The sequence below is a fragment of the Pseudopipra pipra genome, chromosome 7 (assembly GCF_036250125.1).
Source record: "Pseudopipra pipra isolate bDixPip1 chromosome 7, bDixPip1.hap1, whole genome shotgun sequence".
Lineage (NCBI taxonomy): Eukaryota > Metazoa > Chordata > Aves > Passeriformes > Pipridae > Pseudopipra > Pseudopipra pipra.
The window spans coordinates 14,288,703-14,310,808 of record NC_087555.1 but is presented as its reverse complement, the minus strand read 5'-3'; the positions used below and the strand labels follow the sequence as shown (position 1 = coordinate 14,310,808).

Below are 22,106 nucleotides of genomic sequence, written 5' to 3'. Positions count from 1 at the left end.
AAGGTCTAAATGTGCCTGTCATTAAAAATTAAGTGGCAGATTACAGCATGCAAGAAGTATTAGCAAAACAGTGGAGCAAGAGACAATTCCATACACCTGACAAGCCAGGACCATGCAATCTGATGGGCCAGGTCAGGGGGGAGAGCCGGCAAGAATAGGTGGAGGCAGGTCTATTCCAAGCTATGCTGACTGTCAGGGAGAAAATATGCCAGCCTTGTTACTTCTGTGGGGCAGGCAGTGGTACCCACTGGCCTCCTTTGGGCAAGTATAATGACCCAAACTGAGTCCCCTCCAGGGCACCACAGGCCATGACAGAGGACATCAGGCAGAGCAAGAGACCCTGTGGACACCTCAGCTCAGTACGACTGGCATTAGACCACACACGGCCTCCCAGAGCATCTGTCAGATCTTTACATGGCTCAGGCCTTACACTGTTCAGTGTTAAAAAATGCAGAAATCCTGAACTGCTCTAAAACATATTGAGAGCAAGCTCTACAGAGGAATACTATTGAGATCCTTTTCCTCCACATGCTCTGGTATCCAAGATTAGCGAGGAAAAAAAATAAGGAAAAAGAGGGAAAACTGAGGTTTCCTAGGAAAATTTCCCCAGAAGGAAATGTTTAAATATCTGCAAAAGAAAGTTAGGTTGGGAAAGAAAAGTTATACATGCAACTATCACAATAAGCAGAAAAATTAAGGAAAGACAGGGAAAAGCTGACTAAGGGAAGGAGCAATGGGAAAGCAGCAGGCAATATTTTAGTCTACTCATAGGGTTTTGCTCAAGTTAAGCTGTTTCTCTAAAACTGTAAGCCTACCAAACAATAATTGCATTACTCAGGTTTATAAACATCCTCCTAATACAAAGTGGTTTGGCTGCAAGCCCAGGTGTGAATTGCACAGTGCACAGCACAGAAACATGCATTAGAAATACGATGCCACCATGGCAACTGACCGCGCTGGTACCTCTGCCTTATTAGTGGGTACCTTGCAATAAGTTAGCCCAACTATGCTCATTTTCACTGCAAGAGCAGGTTTGCAAATCACTTTGTTCTAAACACAGGTGCACAGAGTGTCTGTATGTGCAGAACTCCACCAAAAGGATTAGAGTCAGAAACAACAAACAGTGATTTTACCACAAACATGAGGTGTGCCTCTACCTGTCACAGTAGGTCTGGAAGGCAAGAGTATTAACAGTTCTGGAACTAAATCAAGGTGTTCACATTACAAAACAGGAGAGAAATCTTGATGTTTTGCAGGTGTTAGTCTGTAAATTACCATTCTCCCAATCACTCAGGTTAATGGATTTTCAAGTAGCACTACCTGACCTGAATTGTGCCCTGTATAAGGCACCATGGGTGTGCTGCCTTTAGTTGTGCTGAGCTTCACTTTTGACACCTGAGACAGCAAAAGGCAATAGGAAAAGTAAAAGTGCAATAAAACAGACAGAGAGGGAGAAGAAGGCATAACAGAATAACTATCCCTGAATGGCAAGACCTTGGAGAATCTTCAATTTGTCCCTTAAAGCAGACACAGTGACCATGCATTTCGATGCTTGTTGTAGCATCCCATTTGAAATAACGTGTTTAAAATCTAACAAACAAACTAAGGTATAATGATCTTCGCTGCTCAACTGTGAACAATGTGAACAGATGAATAAAGTATGCTTTGGGCAAAGAGCAATCTTTCAAAATATGAAGTGGATGGATTATCTGCACTTTGTGAAACATTTTTTTTTTAAATCTTAGATATATTTGAAAGAGGGAGTTTTCCTCATACGCATTGAAGGCAGTTATTTTCACAGTGAGCAAATTAAACACTCACAACAGGGAAAAGACTATTGTGCATCTGAGAAGGGGAAGCCCCTCCCATCTCCACAGAATCAAATAAAATTTCCACATGCAGAAACATATTTAGTCATACTTTGTTTACAGAAGAACCCTGAAAGAGATAATTGTGCTTTTTTTGTCCTTACAACTATGTGACATCCTTCTGTGTATCTTGAGAAATTACTTATTACATACTAGCAATTTCATATTTGTAACATGCATCTTCATGACTATCTGGAATTCTCAAAAATGCTATAAAAACAATAGTATCTATTTTTGAAGTATCAACTGTGGGGTTTTTTAGCTATTTTTTCCTAAGAAAACAAACCTTTGCAACTGAACTGTTTGCCATCTCTTTTCCCATGCTAATTGCCTTTGGACTGGTTAGCAAATTTAGGTCAAATATGACAAACTCCTAGAAATCTCAGTATGTTTTCAGCTTCAATAAATTGTGAAGTTACTGGCAGCTGAGTAACTGAGGGAAAAGCAGGTAGAACTCACCCATTATTAACCCGTTAGCCACTAGCCAACCGGTGCAACAACCTGGCTGGAGATCCAGCATCAACATCACATCCCTGCTGAGCCAAAGCATGCTGTGTTCTGCCCTGCCTGCCAAGGGGGATGAGCCAAGGGTGACAAGGTGGGAGAGAGCTGTTGCAGAAGGGGAAGGATGTGCTGGACACGTCCTGGCACTTGCAGCAACCTGCCCACATGAACGTCTTAATGGGTCACCAAAGCACTGCCTCTGAAATAACTGTTTGGAGACTTATCTCCCTAAACCAGCATGTCCCATGTAAATTACAATTCTTTCAACACAGTTGTTTCCTTTTGTGCCACACAGCCTAACATTTTCCACTGCCAATCTGAATTATTAGTTATGTAAGTTCCCTGAGCCAAACCTGTACTGTAGTTTCACTGAAGGTAGATTTGTCACCAATTCACTCAGAATTTTTTTAACATGGCTTCAAATGATACCTTTACATGGTTCATTTCATTTGGATTCTTTGGAAGTTTTAGGGCGATCCATTTACCTGTGTTATGCATGAGGTAATGAAATATACCCTTTCTTGGATTTGTGCACAAAAAGGAATTTGAATTAATGAAATCTTGATACATGGATGGCCCTCAAGAGGAAGTATTATGAACATTTTAATTTTAAAATGGCTTTTATCAAACAACATAAAAATTCTTGGGGATTATTTAAATGAGTGATTACCAGCAGCACTACAGACTTAATAAGAGCAACAGTGACCCCATGGTGATAAACTTCAAACTTTTGCCTAAAGGCTCACTGAGCGTAGCAGCAGGATTTTTACACTGAACCCAAAACTTGAGGAAACAGGAACATTACCATTCTCACAGCAGTACTCTCACCTCTGTCGGATACTTGCTATCAAGTACCTCATCTTGTGCATCTATCCCACTCCTGCAGAAAGGATGCACCCTGTACCCATGCACAAGCCATCTGCTGAGGGACATACACCAGGTGTTGCACTCATGCAGTAGAAAAACTTGGATCACAATTTAGCAGGCTACATTCCTGGACTGAGTACTATTAGAATCAGACAATTTCCAAGCCAGCAGGCACTGCAGAAAAGTTATGAACCCCAAAGAATTTAGCCATGTCAGCTTCCACATTGTCACACGTGCTTTCTTATCTCAAAATGTGATGTTTTATCTTATTTTTAGTTTTTATCTGAAGCACCAGTGCCAGGTGTAGTGATGCATGGATTTAGTTTTAGTTTTAAAAAGCTTGCTTCTCTAGTTTGAACCTGGGGTCTGGGGAAGGTTCAGACTTGACAGAAGACAGCTTCTCAGTGTCCTGCCAATGTAATTCCTCGTGTAGCTACTACAGTTAATGACATCAAGGCTGTTCTCAAACCTGGAGATTCCTTTGAACCTGACAACAAACCAACTTAAGTGGAACTTTTGCCGTGTTTGGAAATCTTCCCCAGGAAGTACACCAGTCAACTACCACAAGAACAGAAAACTAACCAAATCACAACAGACCTGAGCCCCAGGTTCGGTGAGTTAAAATCTTTTGTAACTCTTTACCAGCAAGAGTAGATACCAAGTTCACAACTGCTGTCAACCTCAGTACTTTTGTTTTGACTGTGTCTGAGATTACTGTTTCCATTTCCACCTAATATAACAAAACGTTTGAGTGAAAAGTACTACTGAAATACTTCAAAACAGATATACCTGCCTTCAGGTCTCAGTTATTTGCATCTTTACAATGGGGAGATGTGGCTACCTAACTGGAGAAATATCGTAGTGAAAGAATTTCATTCAACTTGTTAACAGCTTATCATTTTATTTTACCTTCATTTAACATTAGTTAATACGACTCTATGAGAAGGGCTGTATCATGCCTTCAAAGAACAGAGGGCTTCTGTGCACAACAAATAAGAGCAAGAACAGAAAGTTCCAGGGCTGAATTCCCTGAAAAATCAATCCTGAAAAAACAATTATATAGAAGTGTAAATCAATAATGTAAGATAAAAAAGAGAAGAAATGCACTCAGGACAGAAGTGGAAGAGGTATATCACTCTGTGTCGTACAACTGGTTGAGTGTTGGTTCTCAAACTAAAGTCTTCTTGTTACCTTGCTGGATTCCTCCAGTTGAGTGCCTCGTTTCCAGGCCTCAGAGAACATGGAGCTGACAATACTTTGGGAACGGACATGTCCAGCTGGCTGGGTGTCAGAAACTCCACTGTCAGACTGATTAGAATGATTTGATTGAGATTCTGTTCAGAAAAAAAAAAATTAAGAAACAATTAGCATATGTTTCTGAATATAAGAGTAAAGTCAGCATGCTTATAATGCAAGTCTGTGTGACACTTATTGGTCACTGTTGTTAAACAATGTCCACCAAAGGACATTGCTCCCAGTAACTACTGCATATGCTCTAGCTCACATTTAAGCCACTACTGTCTGGAAAATAAAACAGTGCAATAGATCCCTGGTATCAATCAAACCTGAAGCTACACAAAGATGGCAGCATGTCAGATACACTCCAAAGTAAAAGCACACTGCAGTTGTATGGGTTCTGAAACACCCAGCAGCTCCTGCACTTCAGGAAAAGCCATATTTTATGCAGTGCATGCAGCCTGCTCTCTCCAGCATTCCTCCCCAGCACAACCTTAGAAACAAACACTGGACACAGGCCAAGGAGGCCAAGGACAGGTAAACTACACTAGCCAAGGCATGAGACTGCTTCCAACAACCCATTCCTCAGCAGAAGAGAAGAAATGATGGGCTTCCTGCAACTACCCAACACTGATGATGCTCTGGGCCCACAGGATATCTTGAAAAGACACCAGCCACTGCCAGACCATTTTATTCAGCCTGGTACCTGCTTTCTGTGTAATCCTAAACTGTCCTAGGGAAAAAAGAGCATCTAGGCACAGGTTGGAATGCAGCTCTGGCAGAGCACTCATGGCTGACGGCTGTGGCTCAGCTCCCTACAAAAGACACTTGATCAGAAAAACACCCAACTTGGATGGAGAAATTGTCAATAACCAAGAACTTACTGCTACACCTGGCAAGCTACACCACACAGCCAAAAAGATGCCTTCCCAGTTAGGCTGAACTTGCTCATCTCATTCTCACAGCCTACCTTCTGAACCTGTCCAATTCAGTAGCATTACTTCCTGACCTGTGTCTGCAGTGGACAAAACACTCTCACACTCTACTGCACATTGTCAATAATTAATCCAGCCCCTGAGGGTTCAGAACAACCTGGCAAAGCATCAGTCATCTCTGAACAGTGAAATGACACTATATAAACCATTCATCAATTTTTAAACTGTTATGTCCTCCAAAAAGTCAGTCCCAGTCCTGCTGAGAAGTAAACAGGAGCACATAACTGCAGACAGGTACAGTCTGACATAGGAACAGAAACAGTATTTTTAAAGCTTGTCTCTAAAGAAACTGTTTGGATTTTTGCCTTTGGAGAGGGACTCTCTCTCATTTTCCAATCTCAAATATTTCAGTCAACAAAAGCAGCTTAAAAGCTACAGATGCCCATTCTATGCATCATTATAACACAAATTTGATTTTTCCAACAGATGAAACATAGAGGAATTGGGAATTCAAAATTATATTTCCTCTTCTCAGTATCAGAATACTCTTCTTTGGAGGTGAACAAGAAAGTACTATGTGTTTCAAATACATACACCACTGCAAGTAATAGAACAATAGAACTGTTTACGTGTTTTTATGTTAAACATAAAGTCAGTGGTTTAGACTAAACACAGTATAAAAAACTTTGGAGAAACAGTCCATTTCCTGCAGTGGTCTCTCTTTTGAAGTGTCCAGACAGCAGATGATAGAAAAGGTAATTAAAATCTTTGTATTAGGAGATAGATCACATTATTACCTGGCAGACTAGATGAGCTGGAACCTGACTTGATACTGGAGCTAGACAAGGAAGTCCAGTCATATGCCGATTCTGTTCTCTTCAATGCTTCCTGATAGTTCATGTATAGTTGCTTCCCATACTAAGCAAAATGACAAACAAATTTAACAACTGTATATATCTGTGTACCCTTTTCAGACTGTTGAGCTCCACCTCTGGCTTCTCTATTTCACGCTTTTTTGCTTCCAGAAAGCAACAACAGGCTCTCTGTTAAAGGAGCTCAGGCAATATTTTGGGGTTTTTTAATTAGTGAATTGCTGAGAGAAAGAAAAACAGTTTATTTATGCTGGAAGAGATAGTGTCAAGCAAGAAATGGTCCAATGAATAAACTAAGCCAAGCTGGGGATCTTAGAAAACAACTCTGTTTTCTAAAATCTGTAAGGGAGCTGGCTAACATCTCTCCAGGATGCATGGCAGTTAGAACTTTGCCATGTGACAGGGGTGCAGCAGAAACAAGAAGAAAGGGCCCAATTGCTGAATTATTATAACAACAAAGCCTAATAATTTTTGCTAGGGAATGAAATACGTAAGAAGACCGTACAGTTCATGTTCAGAATAGTCAAACAGAGGGAAGTTAGATTTAACATGTATTTTGCTAAGTAACTGTAAATAGTTTTAAACAGGTGATGACAACTGATGACAAAGTGCACGACTGCCTAGAGGTTACCTTGGCAATGCGGATGCCATTGATCCACTGGTGTAGAGTTCTTACATCATCACAGCAAAGATACTTGATATACTGGGATTTCTTCTGGATCTGAGGATGCTGCAGAAAAATTGTTAACACTCATCAATACTTTAATAGCTAGGAATGCAAGGAAAGCTGTTGAGGTCTATACAGACAAACAATGTTGGAAGTTCTTCAACAGAAGTCTGCATTTGAACCCAGTTAAAAATGTTTCAGACTATCTCAGGAGGTGAATTTCAGTGAGGATTGCTTCACACAGGGATTGGCAGTGTGTCCAATTTGGACACACTGTGTGTGTCCAATTGGCAGTGTGCACCGATTTCAGGTTTGAAACACTAAGAAAGGGTAAGTCTTCCATTATTTTAGGGCTTTAGTAATGTCTACCTACCACCAGCCTTCTGTACCTCTGAACTAACCCACTGCCTGAGGGAGACAACTAACATTTCACCTTTTTGTCACATCAAAAAAAAAACCCTAGAAGGAAACAAACACTCCCTAAATGACATGCTGTGAAACATAATTCCATTTTCAGCTTGTAGAGCCTTCCAGGTTCCTGCTGTACTGATACAGGGCTATCATCTAAAATACTTGCTGCTCCCACATGCATGTATAAAAAAGAAAACATGCTGTATTTATAAATTCAGAAGTCAAGAAACAAATGCATATTTTTCAGAAGTCAGACACTGCAAATCATTCTGGATGAATTGATTATTCAGTTGCTTCCTGTCCATGCTGTAGAAGTTACATGTCTCTCAGCTGTTGGGGCAACTCTTAATACTCAGGTTCTCTGTTCATTTCCTCTGTTAGCTTACAGTTCAGTGACACAGAGTTTTGCTAGATGATTGTAGGTATTTACATTTTACTGAAGACTCTCAGAAACACATCAGAGGACTTTTCGTCTCTTTTCAGAGTATTTTATCCTGTTGTCTCTCAACACAATTATTTCAGTATGAACAGAACATGTTTATCTCCATAAATAGAATATATATAACAGACCTCCTTATGCTATTAGATAATCACTTTCATTTTTCACTTCTAGCCTCCTTCACATACAGGTTGTGTAATGAGTCTATATAAGCACAATTACTTTGCTAACAAGACACCTTCTTCCTGGACTTGTTAAAAAATTTGGTTGTATAGAAATAAGAGAATCTCTCAAAAATCTATCATTTAGGACCAAGGAGTTATTATCAAATACTAGCACACAAATGCTATATTTAACAATATAAGCACAGCACCTGGCTTGAGCAGAGTAAGTTTTGATATAAACAAAGGAAGTGAACACAAAGACAAATCCAGTCTGGACTTCAGTGAGAACTGGATCTTCAGTTTGTATTTGCCATTCACCTCTCCCCAAACATGTCCGTGTTCATGTTTTGGGAGATACTGCCCAGTGTAGTGAATCTTTGCAGCACAAACCTGTAGTTCTAGTAAAAACATGTGTGTGATTTTTATACATTGATACTAATATAAAACATTGATGTAACATTATAATAATTGAGGAAGGCAGAACTCAATCCTGCTTAATAATTTGGTGATTCATCAGTTCCACACTGAAAATACAGCTTCACTTTGTGTAAGTTATCCAACTACCCCATTAATTTACTTTAAGGGACAATTTCGACATATTAATGAAGACATGAAAATGTTACCATCAAATTTTAAGCTCAGAATGGCAATACTTTTTTTAAAAAAAAAAATCTACTTAAGTCTGTTTTACTCTGTGAGGTCAACAAGTCTGAAAAAATAATTCACTATCGACCAGTCCAAATGATATGGACAGAAAGCGACAGGTAAGTAGAAGAAATCAATTTACTTCAAGCAATTTATAAATACTTACAAACACTGACATTTTTGGCTGCATTCAATTAACTGCATCAATGACCTATAAGAAAATACTTCTAGTTTCAGCTGTGTGCTTTCTCCATGAATATCGTGTCCCATATTTAATATTCAGTGTCTACCATAGAGTGGGCTCAAATGCATGTTGCCCTGTCTATTTGAAGATGAAATCCTTTTTCAGGCAGTGGACAGCCACACACTCCAGATATATTAACCAGTCTAATGTACTGACATGTACACCACCGCATGAGCTACACATCAGGGAGGGGAAAAGTGCAACTATAACCATCCCTTGCTACTGGCACCATTTTCAAATCCATGATGACACTTTACTTGCTGTGAACACAGTGTTTTAAAATAGCTTTGTACCCAGTTATCTTGCAGGAACTGACACCATTCTGAGCACTGCGTGGGAGTCAAGAGAAACCGGGAGATGTGTTGATGCAATTAACCCTGACATACTCAAGTTATTATTCTCATAGTTTAAGATCAGGTCACCAGTTTTATAACAGTTTTTGCTACTTGTTCTTTCTACCTGTCCTTTATACTCAGAAGTTTTTTCCTTTACAGCATCCCCTTTCCCCCAGATTGGGCAACAAGGGTAGACTTGAATCTCTAATATAAATTTCTGCCCAGCTCTGGACCTACATTCTGAGAAGATGGCAACTCCCCAAAGTTAGCATTTCAAGGATATTATCTCACTGAACCTAAACTGTTGTAAGGTATAGGGTTGCCAAATGGAAGAGTTTAGTGTATGTTTTAGAGTACGATGAACAGTTAAATAAGACTGGTGCTCATTAGTCTGGAAATAAAACAGTTCAGAGCAATATGAAAACATTTACAAAGTCACAAGGAGCACAGAGAACAGGTGACAACTGTTCACTAACTGTTCATGTTGTATACAAGAACTAGAGGAAAATAAAATGAAAAGCATTCAGAAGAAGTAAAAGTGTACTGAAGGTACACCACGTTGCTGCAGTGTTACCTTTAGTACTAAACAGTAGTCTGTGGGTGCTTTGTATTTGTTCCGATAGTCCTGTCCATAGTAAACACTGACATGGTCCAGCTGTAGAAAGCACACAAGATCCCTTGAGACCTATGGAAAACAAAAATAGTCATTTACAAAATATCTTTAGAAGAAATCCACACACATTGACAAAATCAGCCTAATGTTAAGATCCAATACTAATAAAAGGTCTAGCTAAGGTCAAATATTAGTTTCCATCTGATTAGAAAACACCAATACAAGAAGGAGATACAGCCACGCATAAACTCTTGCATCAGACCTTCATTTTTAACCAGCACATCCTTTTTCAAATTCAGTCTGTTTTTTGTCCGCATTTTGCCTTTTGACATTTTACACTGGGCTACTAATGTGCAGTCAGAGCAGGTATCAGAAGAAAGTAAATATGATTGGTGGACCAGGAAGTTAAGAGCTGTTGGTTACATTTAATCTCAGTAATAATTGAGTTGTCCAAATTCCAGTGTGACTGTGAGTAGAATTCTAAAGATGTTTGGCAGTGATCGTAGGGCACAGAATTTCAACAGGCCACTTGCATACAGATTGTTTTAACACAGCAAAAGACTGTGGAAAGAACATCTGGCATGTATTCAACTCTAAAGGGAGTTGATGCACTGACAGAGATTTCCTCTTCATTGCCAGTTGTGTGGGAGGTGGACTTCCCGTCCTGAGAATCAGTTGATGCTTCGAGATTGATGAATTCATGGACAACTTGAACTCACAGTAGTTCAGCCCTGAAGATGTGATATATTTGTAGCAGCTTTCTATTTACTTCTCATTATCAATACACAGAACAGCAGTGACACTGAAGAAATGGTATTGTAATTATCAGTTTCAAAAAACATAGCACCAATTGGTCCAAGAAGAATCCCATTTATATGAATTAACTAAACCCAATGAAATTATTCAGACTGATTGTGGATTTGGTCTGATACTCCACAATTGGCAGCTGCAGTGCCATTTGGTCCTCCATTTGATTTATGCTTGAGAAAAAGATAGCTTCTTAGGTCCACCAAAAATTTTTCCTCAAGTACTTCTGATCACCTAACCCTAAACTCACTCAAAAAGCAGACACTTATCTTCTTGTATTTTTAAATTTGGGGTTATATCCTTCACAACAAGTGCTGCCACAGTAATTTACACCATATTTCTATGATAAAGTTAGCTTTTTTAATTAAGGATGTGGCACTAGGAAAGGCACAGCTAAGTCAAAATTTAAAGTCTCATATGCACTAGTTACCAGCAATAAGCAATTCAGGGAAATTGCTTTAAAATAGCATACCTTTGCCTTCCCTTTAGGGACATAGTAGATTCCAGAAGCCCGAAGAAGAAAGTAACGTTTCTTCCAAGACTTCTTACCGTCCTCTTTCAGCCACAAAACTCCCTCAATCTCTGGCACAGTTACAGAACTTCCACAGAAACATTCCTGCCGATAAACACAGTGGTTTGGGAAACAAACAGAACATGGAGCATGCATTGGTTTGGTTTTGATGACTGAAATCCTTTATCTAAGGAATGAGCACATAACAGGCATAGCTCTTTTTTTTCACACAGTGGTATGAATTACAGACTAATCATAGAAGTAATAAGGTGCTTAGCACCTTAGCATTGGCTCATTGCAACAATGACAAAAAAAAAATCATTAGCAGCTACTGAAAAGATTTTCTAACCACTGCAGATCAGTAATAGAGCCCCCAGTGGCTTTACTGGCTTTAAGGTCATGAGGTGACCCTACAGATACAGCCTCATATGTGTAAGCATCCACAAAACCTAATTGCACATCCATCAGCTACAGCTATAATCCATTCCAGGAGTACTTTGCTGCTACTAACTGCCATCAACACTAGAACTTCTGTCGAGGTTCTATTTATAAAGAGCTAACAGAGAAAAAAAAATGCTTTAAATACACTCCAGATTAATATGCAGCACAGAGACTTGTGAATAAACCTAGAAGATAGAAAGAATAAGGTAGAATTGCAACTCTGCATGTCATGACTTCAAGCATCTTTTTGATCTCTAGTATACACACAAACCCTTATTAAAATCTGTATTAACAATATACTAAGAACACGCGTATGCTACTAATAAGTTAAACTGTATTAAGTTTAATCCAAAATTAAATACTCAAAATATTTACTTTTGTGTGACTATCATAACCATTATTCTGGAAATCAAGTGGAACCTACGGCACTTCAGCCATGTCACAAAAACATTCAGTTTTCAGCTTATGAAGGCCATGCTTTCTGTTTGCTTTATTTGCTCCATGTCCATGGTTCTGCAAACTGCTTAATATGTTTGATATAATTACTTTTCTGTCACTCGTTTTTAAAAATTCAATATTTGGTTTTTATTTTAAATGTAATTGAAACAATTCTTAACTACTTTGCTTATTAACAAAATTTAAAATATTAACTTAGACCAGTCACTAAAACCAGAGCTATAGAATTCTGTAGAAAATAAGAATTTGGAAAATACTATAAAAAAAAATCTCTACCACCAGAGGTCAAAAACCCCAGGTGACAGTTCAACAAATGTCAACAGGTTTTAGCCCTAGTTACAGGCAACCTCATTTTGATTATCACTGTGTATGGTATTTTGGATACTAAACTAAATATAGAAACTTTATATTAACTGATTGCATCTGAAACAGTGTAGCACAAAACCAGCCATTTATCTCAAATATAACACATTCCATTCACAGTCTTCCACAATTACATTCAGCTCCGTCCATCAATTCCAATCACCACAACCTTCTGGAATTTAGCTTCAAGCTCCAAAATGACCAGTATGTCCTTTCTGGTTTGGCATGCCTACCTCTAGCAGCACCTCTTTATTTCTGTCTGCCATCTCAGAGGTTTCCTTCTTCCCCAGAAGATAGTTCTGTAACAAAACAAAGCTCAGTATTTCTATAGGCATTCTGAAATGAAGCCAAATGATATTTCTTGTTCTCCTTTCTGTAGCAGTAAGAAAAAAACCCAGCTATTAACTAAGAACAACGTGTGAACTAAACAAAACTTTGTAGTTTAACTGAAACTTTCTGTCAGACTGCTAAATAATACATTGCTCTAACTTATAATCACCTTTACCAGAACTATCAATCAGTCCATACTCTTGACAGCCTCACAACGACATTGTCCTGATTTTCCATGAATCAAACAGCTGTCTGTTACAATGCATCCAAAAATAAAAACTTGAATATCCCACAATAAAAATATAGAAAACCCCAGTTACATACTGCCATTATTTCTGTATTCAAAGAAGCACACACAGAAGCAATGTACTTTGTTCCATCTTGCCCTGACAGTTTTGCTGAATAAAAATATTTATTTTTCACAAAGAATTACCAAATAAAATACTCCTCATCTTCTTAAAGGGAATCAAAGTATGCACAGGTACCATATCTTACTAAATAAGTTTTGTACTCTTACTCAGTTTGGAAAAGATTAGGGCAATGGAAAACATAATCTTCTTAACCCCTAGCTCTAACACTGGAAAAACCCCAAATATTCATAAAGTTGAGCCAGTTCAATATTTTAAACCAAGCAGAAATGTTTGGTTTACGTCAGTACCTCCTTGCTGACAGTGCCTACCATATGTACTGACAGCAAATGTATCAACCATAAACTTTTAAAAAGGACGTAGAATTTTGCTGCTTCAGTGCAAAGCACTTGAATAAGACCTGGTTTTCAGTTCCTGCTGAAAAAAAGTAAAATCAAGTACTCTGCTGTTGTCCCAAAGGATGAGCTTACAAAACGGATATCCAGTTTAAATCCAAGAAATTAGCACACAGATGCCATACAGATATAAAAATAATCTATAACCCCAAAAGGGAACACATTAGCTAGGAGTTAAGAGGGAGATCAAGTGATATGATATCTGGTTCTTTTCAATTCAAATTCTTCAAAGAACAACTTTCTGCTTTGCTGTTTCTTTTTCTCCACTCCCTTACAATGCTGAACTGCTTCCAGATATCAAATCACTTGAGAGAAGTCTTTGAAGCCATCTGAGAGAGAAGTGGGGTCTTTGGTTTCCTAGTCAAGGAATAGGAAACACAGGTGAGTACCAGGTCCCAGCTTCCACAGGGACACATGCTCTCTTCTCTTCATTTGCCATGTGACCATGGAGAAGCTATTCTCTTAGATTTTTGTCTTCCTCTTCTTGCCAGCAATGTAAGAACACACAGTGGAGAACCACTACTATTAGCAATATCTGTCAACACCTTTCTGGCATAATTACATATTTGAGCAGCACTAAGTATGAGTGTAAATCCCATGAAACTGCCTGCCTTCATCTCCATTAAAACTACCCACAAACACATTTGCAAACAGATTGCTTCAGCTCAGTTATCCGCTAAGGACTTGATTTTGTGCCAACAGCACTGTGGGTGTACACAGTGCCAAAGTGTAAAGTTGCCTGGCATTTTAACACATAAAAAGAATGGAAAAGAATGCTACTAAAAAAGTTAGAAGCTGCAATCAGTCACACACGCATTCAACATGAACCACAGGCTTACCTGTGGATTCTTGAAAAGTGCGTATTTCTCTATGCGTTCCACGAACATGAGTTTGTTTTGACTATCTCTTGTCCAGTTCAGAAGATTTTCAACTAAATTTTCATGATCTTCAAAGATCCTTTCTGCAGCAATAACAAGAGAGCAAATACATTTGAATATGTTGCATTTTGTGATAAATTAATCTGCAGTCATATCTAGGAGATAAGGAGACATGAAGAGAAAATAGAGTTCCAGGTCTACTACAATGGAAAGAAGTTTATGCTAAGAAACTAAAAAAACTTAGTCATCTTTCAGACATGCCTGGGTTAATTTTACACATACAATCATTCAACACTGACTTCTGTACCTTCAGGCTTAGAGTTCCAGCAACATACAAAGTGGTTTTGTTTTTTAATCTGACAAAGTCTACCATCCCACACGAACACTGCAGACTCCAATGATGATATTCCAAAGTTTATGAGTAAAAACAAGAAGGTTATCACATTTATATGTACTCTGGTCTACACAAGCCCTGGAGGAATGTATTAGGCAGCTTTTTCAGCATAAAAATTGTTACAGCATCCCCAATCACTATCTAAGTATCAAAAAAGTAATGGGCAATGATCAGAGGGAAAACAAAATGCCTATGAAATGTGGAATACCCATGGTTAGTAGGGGTTTTGTAAAGAGGTCTGAAAACTGACACTGTCTACTTCTTACAATCTCTCTTGATGAATAAATGATGTATTACCAATGGCTCCTGAGAACTCTGAACTTTGACTCTCTGTTGAAATAGTTTATCACTAGTACACCAGTACTAGCACTTCAGAATACTGAAAAGAGGTAAAAGACAACAGATTAAGGAAAAAGAGGAAAATTTACTGAAATGGTAGAGAAATAGCTAAAATTTCTCATTCTAAAATAAATAAGGAAGGAGACATCTTCAGGAAACCACTAGACCAAGTTTTTCCTCCTTTCAAAGACACTGAAGTAGAAGCTAGCTTTCTGCGATTTGTTCCCTCTTCACATAGGCCATACAGTGGCATTTCAGCAAATTAAATTTTTCTAGAATCATTTGGGACTTGCTTGACCTTTCAACTGCACCTGAAAGCAGAATATGATTTTCTCCCACAAAATAATTCAAGCTCTACCAACGACACAGCAATACTGTCTTCCAAGAAAGTAAAAAAGTCATCACCTAACAGAACAAAACAAAAAAGCTTCAGAGCACTGTGATACAAAAACTCACATCTCACTGCAGCCTCATTAGTGAAAGTGGATAGCTTTCAAAACATATCAACTGTCATTACAAGAAAACAGTTTATTAAAATTTTAAGTTTTTGAGCCTTCATTGGATAGGTAGAAGATTTGCCCCACAACAACCCTTTTTTTCCCCCTAACAATAAGCAATGTTAACATGCTACGCTACCTGATATAGAAAAGGTTTCACCAAAAGAGAGAGGAAATATTAATTTTCATTGTAATTTGAAATCAAGATAGTTGGGTTCAGTTCTGGGTTTTTCTTTTATCAAAGTCAATGGGTAAGGTGCACCTTACCCATTCCCCTTCTTTTCCATTCAGATGCTGTATCCTTTGGCTAAATGAACAACTTACATTGTGGTACGTGCAACGCAGTGCAAAGGAGCTTTAGCTGCTCTTAGAGGAATATTGCTTGTTGCATTCAAATATTTAACAGGAAAAAAACATAGACAGCTTTTTGCAATAAGAGCTGTCAGTTTAAAATACTATTTACAAAGAGGAAGATGAACGGTAAGTATTTTATCCCTTAACTGTTTCTTCGGTGAAGAAATCATCAAAACCAAGAGGCTTGGTGACTAGACATTAGTAAAATTACTATATCACACCAAAGAATTTAGCCATGCTTTTTAAATGAAAGAAGAAATAATTTCCAGATCATTCTGAAACAAAGTCAGTCATGAGCTTCATTAAATGAGTTAGCACTTACTACAATAACAAACAGGATGATGAACATTATGAAGCCAAGTGTTTAAATAACTCTGAGGATATAGACAACTGTTGCATTAACAGGTAAGAATTATAAATACTTGTAATTATTACTTACCCATTTGCAATTCAGAGATGGTTTCCACCAATGACCAGTCTAAACTGTAGCCACAGTGTGATTTGTCCATCAGATTGTCTAATACTTGTCTCACTGTCTGCCTCTCATCCACCATCATTGTTTTTGAGCTGTCATCAGACATATGGACTCTGATCACCAACTATTAAGTAGAAAATTAGGAAAACAAAAAGGATTAATTTACCACATTTCACATAAAAATATGGTTGTTTATTATATCTTGTTTATTCTTCTAAGATTTTCTTATAATTAGCATAAAATATTAAGTTCAGTCAAAACATTTCCTCAAAATGGGAGAAGTTGTAAATAATGGTTTGATATTTGTATCACAGACACTCAACAAGATACTGTTCTCCTTCAGTATAAGAGAGTAAACATAAAAGTCTTTCCAATACAGTGACAACATGCTTCAGTTGTGTGTTACAGAGGGAAAAAAAAATCCCTCCTGGCAAAGTGTCCTGTTCTGATTAATAAGGTGCCTTTGAGACAATTTTTCTCACATGTGTAGGTGGAACAAAAGAGTTCTGCACAAGCTTACAAAGAACCAGAATTTTTCAGATTTGCAGTTCAAGCTTTCTGCCTCCTTTGTCCATGTTTTCTAAAAATGATGATTATGTAAACAATATACCTGTATCAAATGTTATTTTTCTGGGGAATATGGAGCAGTAGTGTGAAAAAAAATCTGCTTTTAAAACACAATGGCTTTTCATAGGCATTTTAAAGAGGTCATTGTCCAGAAACAAAAATCCAATCATTTTTTTAACCAAACAAAAAAACTTAAGACAACAGATTCTTTTTGTCAATCATTATGCTTCCATTTTTACATCTTGTTCAGATGGAAAAGATAAAATCTACTGGTTGTAATACACTGGTTGGCTTTTTAATTTCCATCCTCCAGCCAGAGCAGTTTTTAGCTTTTCATCTATAATCATTTAATGTAAAAGGCATTTTAAGCTACTGAAAAAATCCAATTGCAAAATAAGAACACTAAATGTTAAGGGAACTCTATATTTTTTGAGAGTACATCAAGTAATGTCAGTAGACTTTCTCCACTTGGTAACCCCTGTTTTTAGTTTGGAATACTTGTTTTCCATTTATCACTGGCAAATCCTGCTGTGCATAATGGGAAGGGGTTTGCAAAGAAAACAGGTGCAATTTTAAACGTGTGACTGCAGAATATGCAAGGATGATCTCAGGAGGCTGGACCTTCATTTCACTTCTGGCTTGAAGCTGGCAAAGTCTTCTCAATGTGCACTAGCTGCAAAATAAGCTATTCCTTAAGAAAAACATAATGTTATTCCATATGCTAGGATTTTCTTGACTAGGTGCAGTCTAGATCAGAAACCACATTACCACTCTAGATTAGAACACCACAGTGGTTTTATTTAGGGCAACTTAAGGGTAATAGACACAAATGAGAAGTGAATTTCCTGCATTTTCCAAGTGAAAAAGAATAAAATAAAGATCTTATAAATCAATATAACTAACTTACCTTTTTCACTTGTGCTTCTTTAATCTTCTCTAACGCAACCCTAATCTTCTCAGCTTTGAGTTTAGCAGCCTGTTCCTCCTAGGGGGACACAACACACACAGTTCCAGTTAACGCAAACTTCAGTCTGGTTTCAGTGGATTTAATTTTGAGGCTACCATGCTCTAAAACATGAACTGAAATGCTGATTTGCTCACCTACAAATCCTCAACTATTTCTTAGTGACAACAAAGACTATTATTTTTTAAGACAAGAAGTATTATTATCTAACATTTAGAAATACAACTGCCATTAGAACTTACTGGAGGTACATATTTTGTATAGACATTTGGCATGTCTCTGTTCTTCCACATTGTAAATAGCCTTGTGCATTGCTACCAAACATTTTAGCAAATCATATATTTACAGTCATAGGGCTGGACAAGACACATTCAACAAGAGTGTACAATGGAGTACACCCAACAGATTTTTGGTTGACTGACACAGAACACAAAGAGCACACTGAGAAGTATCAGAATTTAACAGCACATAGAAAGTAAGAAAACAAATCCTATAAATAGGATCCCATACTACATACATTAGTTTGAAAGACTTTAAACTAGTAAATCCATTTGCAGTAAGAAGCTTCAACGCTCCCTTTATCTTTACTAAATCCAAGCCACATTTCTCCTTCCTTTAAGTATTTTAAGACACAAAAAGCAAACAGGCATCCTTTTGCTCTTCTAAATAATCTATTTTTGTTACAACTGGAAGTGCAGTGAAAATTCAGGTAACGAATCTATCTGCTGATGCTAAAGAAAACTGTATATTTTAAGACTAGCAACATACATTTTTGAGTTTGAGATTACAGATATTTCTGTTGAAATTGGATTAGAAACATGCAGCTAAACAAGCAACCACTGTTCTGAAAATGACATATGCAGGTTTCAGGCTTTCACAATCTTAAATTCTAGCACAACAAACAAATATATGAAATAAGCAAACCTCCTACAAAAATATTCAATCTCTTTAAGAAAGAAAAATTTAAATTTTTCTCAGATCCAAAGCAGCACAGCCCATCAACATTCATAGACATTTAGTTCTCCATTGCTTTCTTGTACAAATGTAATCCGTGGTTTCTTTGCCATGTGTTTAGATGGTTGCTTTTCTTGTAAAAGTCAAGATTTAGCTATTCTGAAACCCACAATGTTTAAGTTTTGTACTTCTCAATGAGCTAGTAATATTCTTATCAACTGCTAAAGAACATTCTCTTGTTATTTACTGCAGTCTTCCTCAGTAGCTTTTGGTCCTTCACATCCTATGACCATCCTATGCAGCAGGGAAAAAACATCAGCTAGGCAGGACAGAATGCTGCCTTGAGAGAGTTCTTTTCAATAAAATAAACCAGTAAGTTGACACAAGCAGAAATAATGTGAGCCTGAAACATTATCTGGGAACTTAATTACCAAGGCACACAGCTTCTATTAATCTACAGGGAACCTCAGCTTTTTATTCACAATAACAATGGTGTCATACAGCTTAGAAAGGTTAAATCAGATCAGCATTCTATGAAAAACAAACAGTGATATGATACCAAGAATCATTTTTCTTCTTATTCCTTAACACTAACCATTTCCTTCTGTACAAATAAATTATTACTAAAAAGCAAGGCTTTAAAGACTTGTAAAATTTCCAGAAGTGATGCCATGCACCTGTACATTATGAAATCAGCAAAACCAAAAGACTTCATTTCATCATACATTTGGAGAAACTCATTCATATTTAAAAAAGCTTCTCATTAACCTAACCATAAACCTCTACTGCCTTAAAAAGGTTGACAGCACATTCAGCTTTGCTCTTTGTTATAGTCAAGCAGCCCAATTTTCCAGCCCATTTCACTGCACACCTGTGCAGATGCCACTGCCGACAGCAAACCCCACAGGAGCACTTTGCACCACTGTGCACAGGCAGCAACACAAGGACAAGCAACAAGGAATCAGCTGGCAGCCTCCCAGATACCTGGGCCAACACAGCTAAAATATCTTTGGTGATCTCTAAGTTTATAATCCATCATTCCCTAAAATGCTTTTAAAAATAAATATGTAGATCAAGAAAGACTTTGAGGATTTACTATTTTAATGCCTACCAATAACTTTTCATTTCCTACTCAATATTATGTGGGTCTAGAGATCAGGATTTCTTATACTTTGTTAAACTCTAATATAAAGTCAGTGTAAATTAAAAAAAGAAAACCACCAAACCAACAACAAAATAAACCCCAGAACTAGAATTATCAAAATAAGAACCACTTTCAGCCACTAACAAATTATAAAAAGAGGTCTGAATCTACTTACTGGAAACATACAGAGGAAAAGAAGCAAGAATTAGAAATTTCTGAAAGCATACAGTAGTCAAGGATTTTAAGCTATTCAAGTTTTGTTTTATAGTTAGAGCTCAGGCCACTGCTGCATCACTGCTGACATCACAAAAGGAGGAAGAACTATCTATTTTGATGATTTCATAAAATAATTGAATAACCACAGGATTCACATCAAAACTCACAACAATTTCTTCTATTTGTCTCCTAATGGCCCAAGAAAACAGTCCCCTCCACATCAAAACCAGCCCAAAACTGCACTTAGACACAAACACAGGCTCTCTCCTCCCATGTACATGAAACCAAGACAAGTTCTCAGCAGGAGGAAGCATGAGCCATCCATCAGCTTGTTCTGAGCTAACAACCCTTTTCACTGCACGGGGAGAAAGGTGACAGATGACAAAAATACCCAACTGCAACTTAAACTATTCAACACCACAAAGTAATACAGCCAGGACATACAGTCCAAGCACACTGAACTTGGGCATTTATTTCCCCTTTGCTAGTAAACACCAGCAACAGTGATACGAGTTGCTGAAGGGTCATGAAAATAGAGGTAAACAGCAGCCCCTTCAGGGGGTACCACAGGTGGTCCATACCAGTAAATCCTGATGTGGCCACTGCCCTGCCTCCCTCTCACAGCATCAGTGCTCAGTGACAGCATTCACAGTGCTGCTGTGGCCACACAGACAGTTTGGTCACAGAGCTGATCTGCATGAAAACTGACAGAGCAGAAAGATTCAGCAGAATCCACTCCTTGGCAAGACCACCTTTATGGTCATGGACATGCTTTGGAAATCAAAGGAGATACACACACACACACTGCAGAGAAACACAAAACATAAAGCAGTGTCATTTCCACCTCTGGCAGGAAACTACTGCTGCTCTTTCAGTAGCAGTACACATCACTGCTACACATAGGAGCGGTCAAACTGCAACACAAATCCCTCACTTTAACAGGACTACTTTGGGAGTATTGCTACATTTGCATTTTAAAGCTTTGAGCCAAGAATACTCGGTTATGGACAACATCATACCTGATGTAAAGAATACATGGCAACATAGTTACATTGAGAATTTGTTAATCCAAAATATTCTAACATTCTGAACTAAAATGGAAAATGCACATCTCTGCAATGCAATGGTCTTAAATGAATGACCTTTTTCTTTGCATTTTTATACCAGAACTGTTTTTGATAATTTTAGCCTACAATGCAATATCATAAAGAATAACACACACAAAAATTAAAGATTTCCTTAATATGACGATCACAATTTCCTGCCCCAGTTTCCAGTTGAATATGCAGTTATCAGAAATTTCACCTGTGTTTTAGCATTAAATATGCAAGATGCATGCAATGACAAAGCTGACCTTGCTGAAATTACTTTGTGCCTCACATTTCTAGGCTGGGACTTTATTTTCTGCTTCATGTTACATTTTTAAAGGGTCATTAACTGAATCCTTTTACAGAGATCACAGAAAGAATGGGGGAAAAAAGGGGGGGTGGAACCACTCAAGAAAGATTACAGTACTTAGGAAATCCAGTAATTAAACAATAAGAGCTAGGTAAGAAAGTCCACATCTCACTGAATTTAGCAGGGTAGATACACAAATCACAAGATGCATAGAAGAAGAAATTTATTCTTTCATTAATATTTGATTTTTTTGTCTGAATTCCTTCTCTGAATGCAGATAAGAAGATACCTAAATACATAAGTAGCATTGACTTCTGAAGGACTAAAAGCAGGTATCCACTGTTTATTTTCCCAGTTCCAGTCTAGCCTTGGGTGGAAAGGCAATCGCCTGTCTTGCAAGGACTGTCCTGCTTAAAGAGCTTTTACTGAAACAGAGGTTTCTGCTGCCAGAGAAC

At 37.8% G+C, this 22,106-nt stretch overlaps 1 protein-coding gene across 4 annotated transcripts in view; it reads right to left on the bottom strand.

Moving 5' to 3' along the window:
- The window catches only part of RAPH1 (Ras association (RalGDS/AF-6) and pleckstrin homology domains 1), an 87,882-nt gene that overhangs the window by 8,166 nt on the left and 57,610 nt on the right, over positions 1-22,106 (bottom strand). For all 4 annotated transcript variants that reach the window (XM_064660637.1, XM_064660636.1, XM_064660638.1 and 1 more), the window contains 9 exons: positions 17,883-17,960; positions 16,373-16,532; positions 14,311-14,432; positions 12,612-12,677; positions 11,080-11,223; positions 9,762-9,872; positions 6,914-7,012; positions 6,208-6,328; positions 4,431-4,573 (listed from right to left, as the gene is read on the bottom strand). In XM_064660637.1, coding sequence (XP_064516707.1) covers positions 4,431-4,573; positions 6,208-6,328; positions 6,914-7,012; positions 9,762-9,872; positions 11,080-11,223; positions 12,612-12,677; positions 14,311-14,432; positions 16,373-16,532; positions 17,883-17,960 — 1,044 coding nt within the window. The remainder of the gene's footprint in view (positions 1-4,430; positions 4,574-6,207; positions 6,329-6,913; positions 7,013-9,761; positions 9,873-11,079; positions 11,224-12,611; positions 12,678-14,310; positions 14,433-16,372; positions 16,533-17,882; positions 17,961-22,106) is intronic.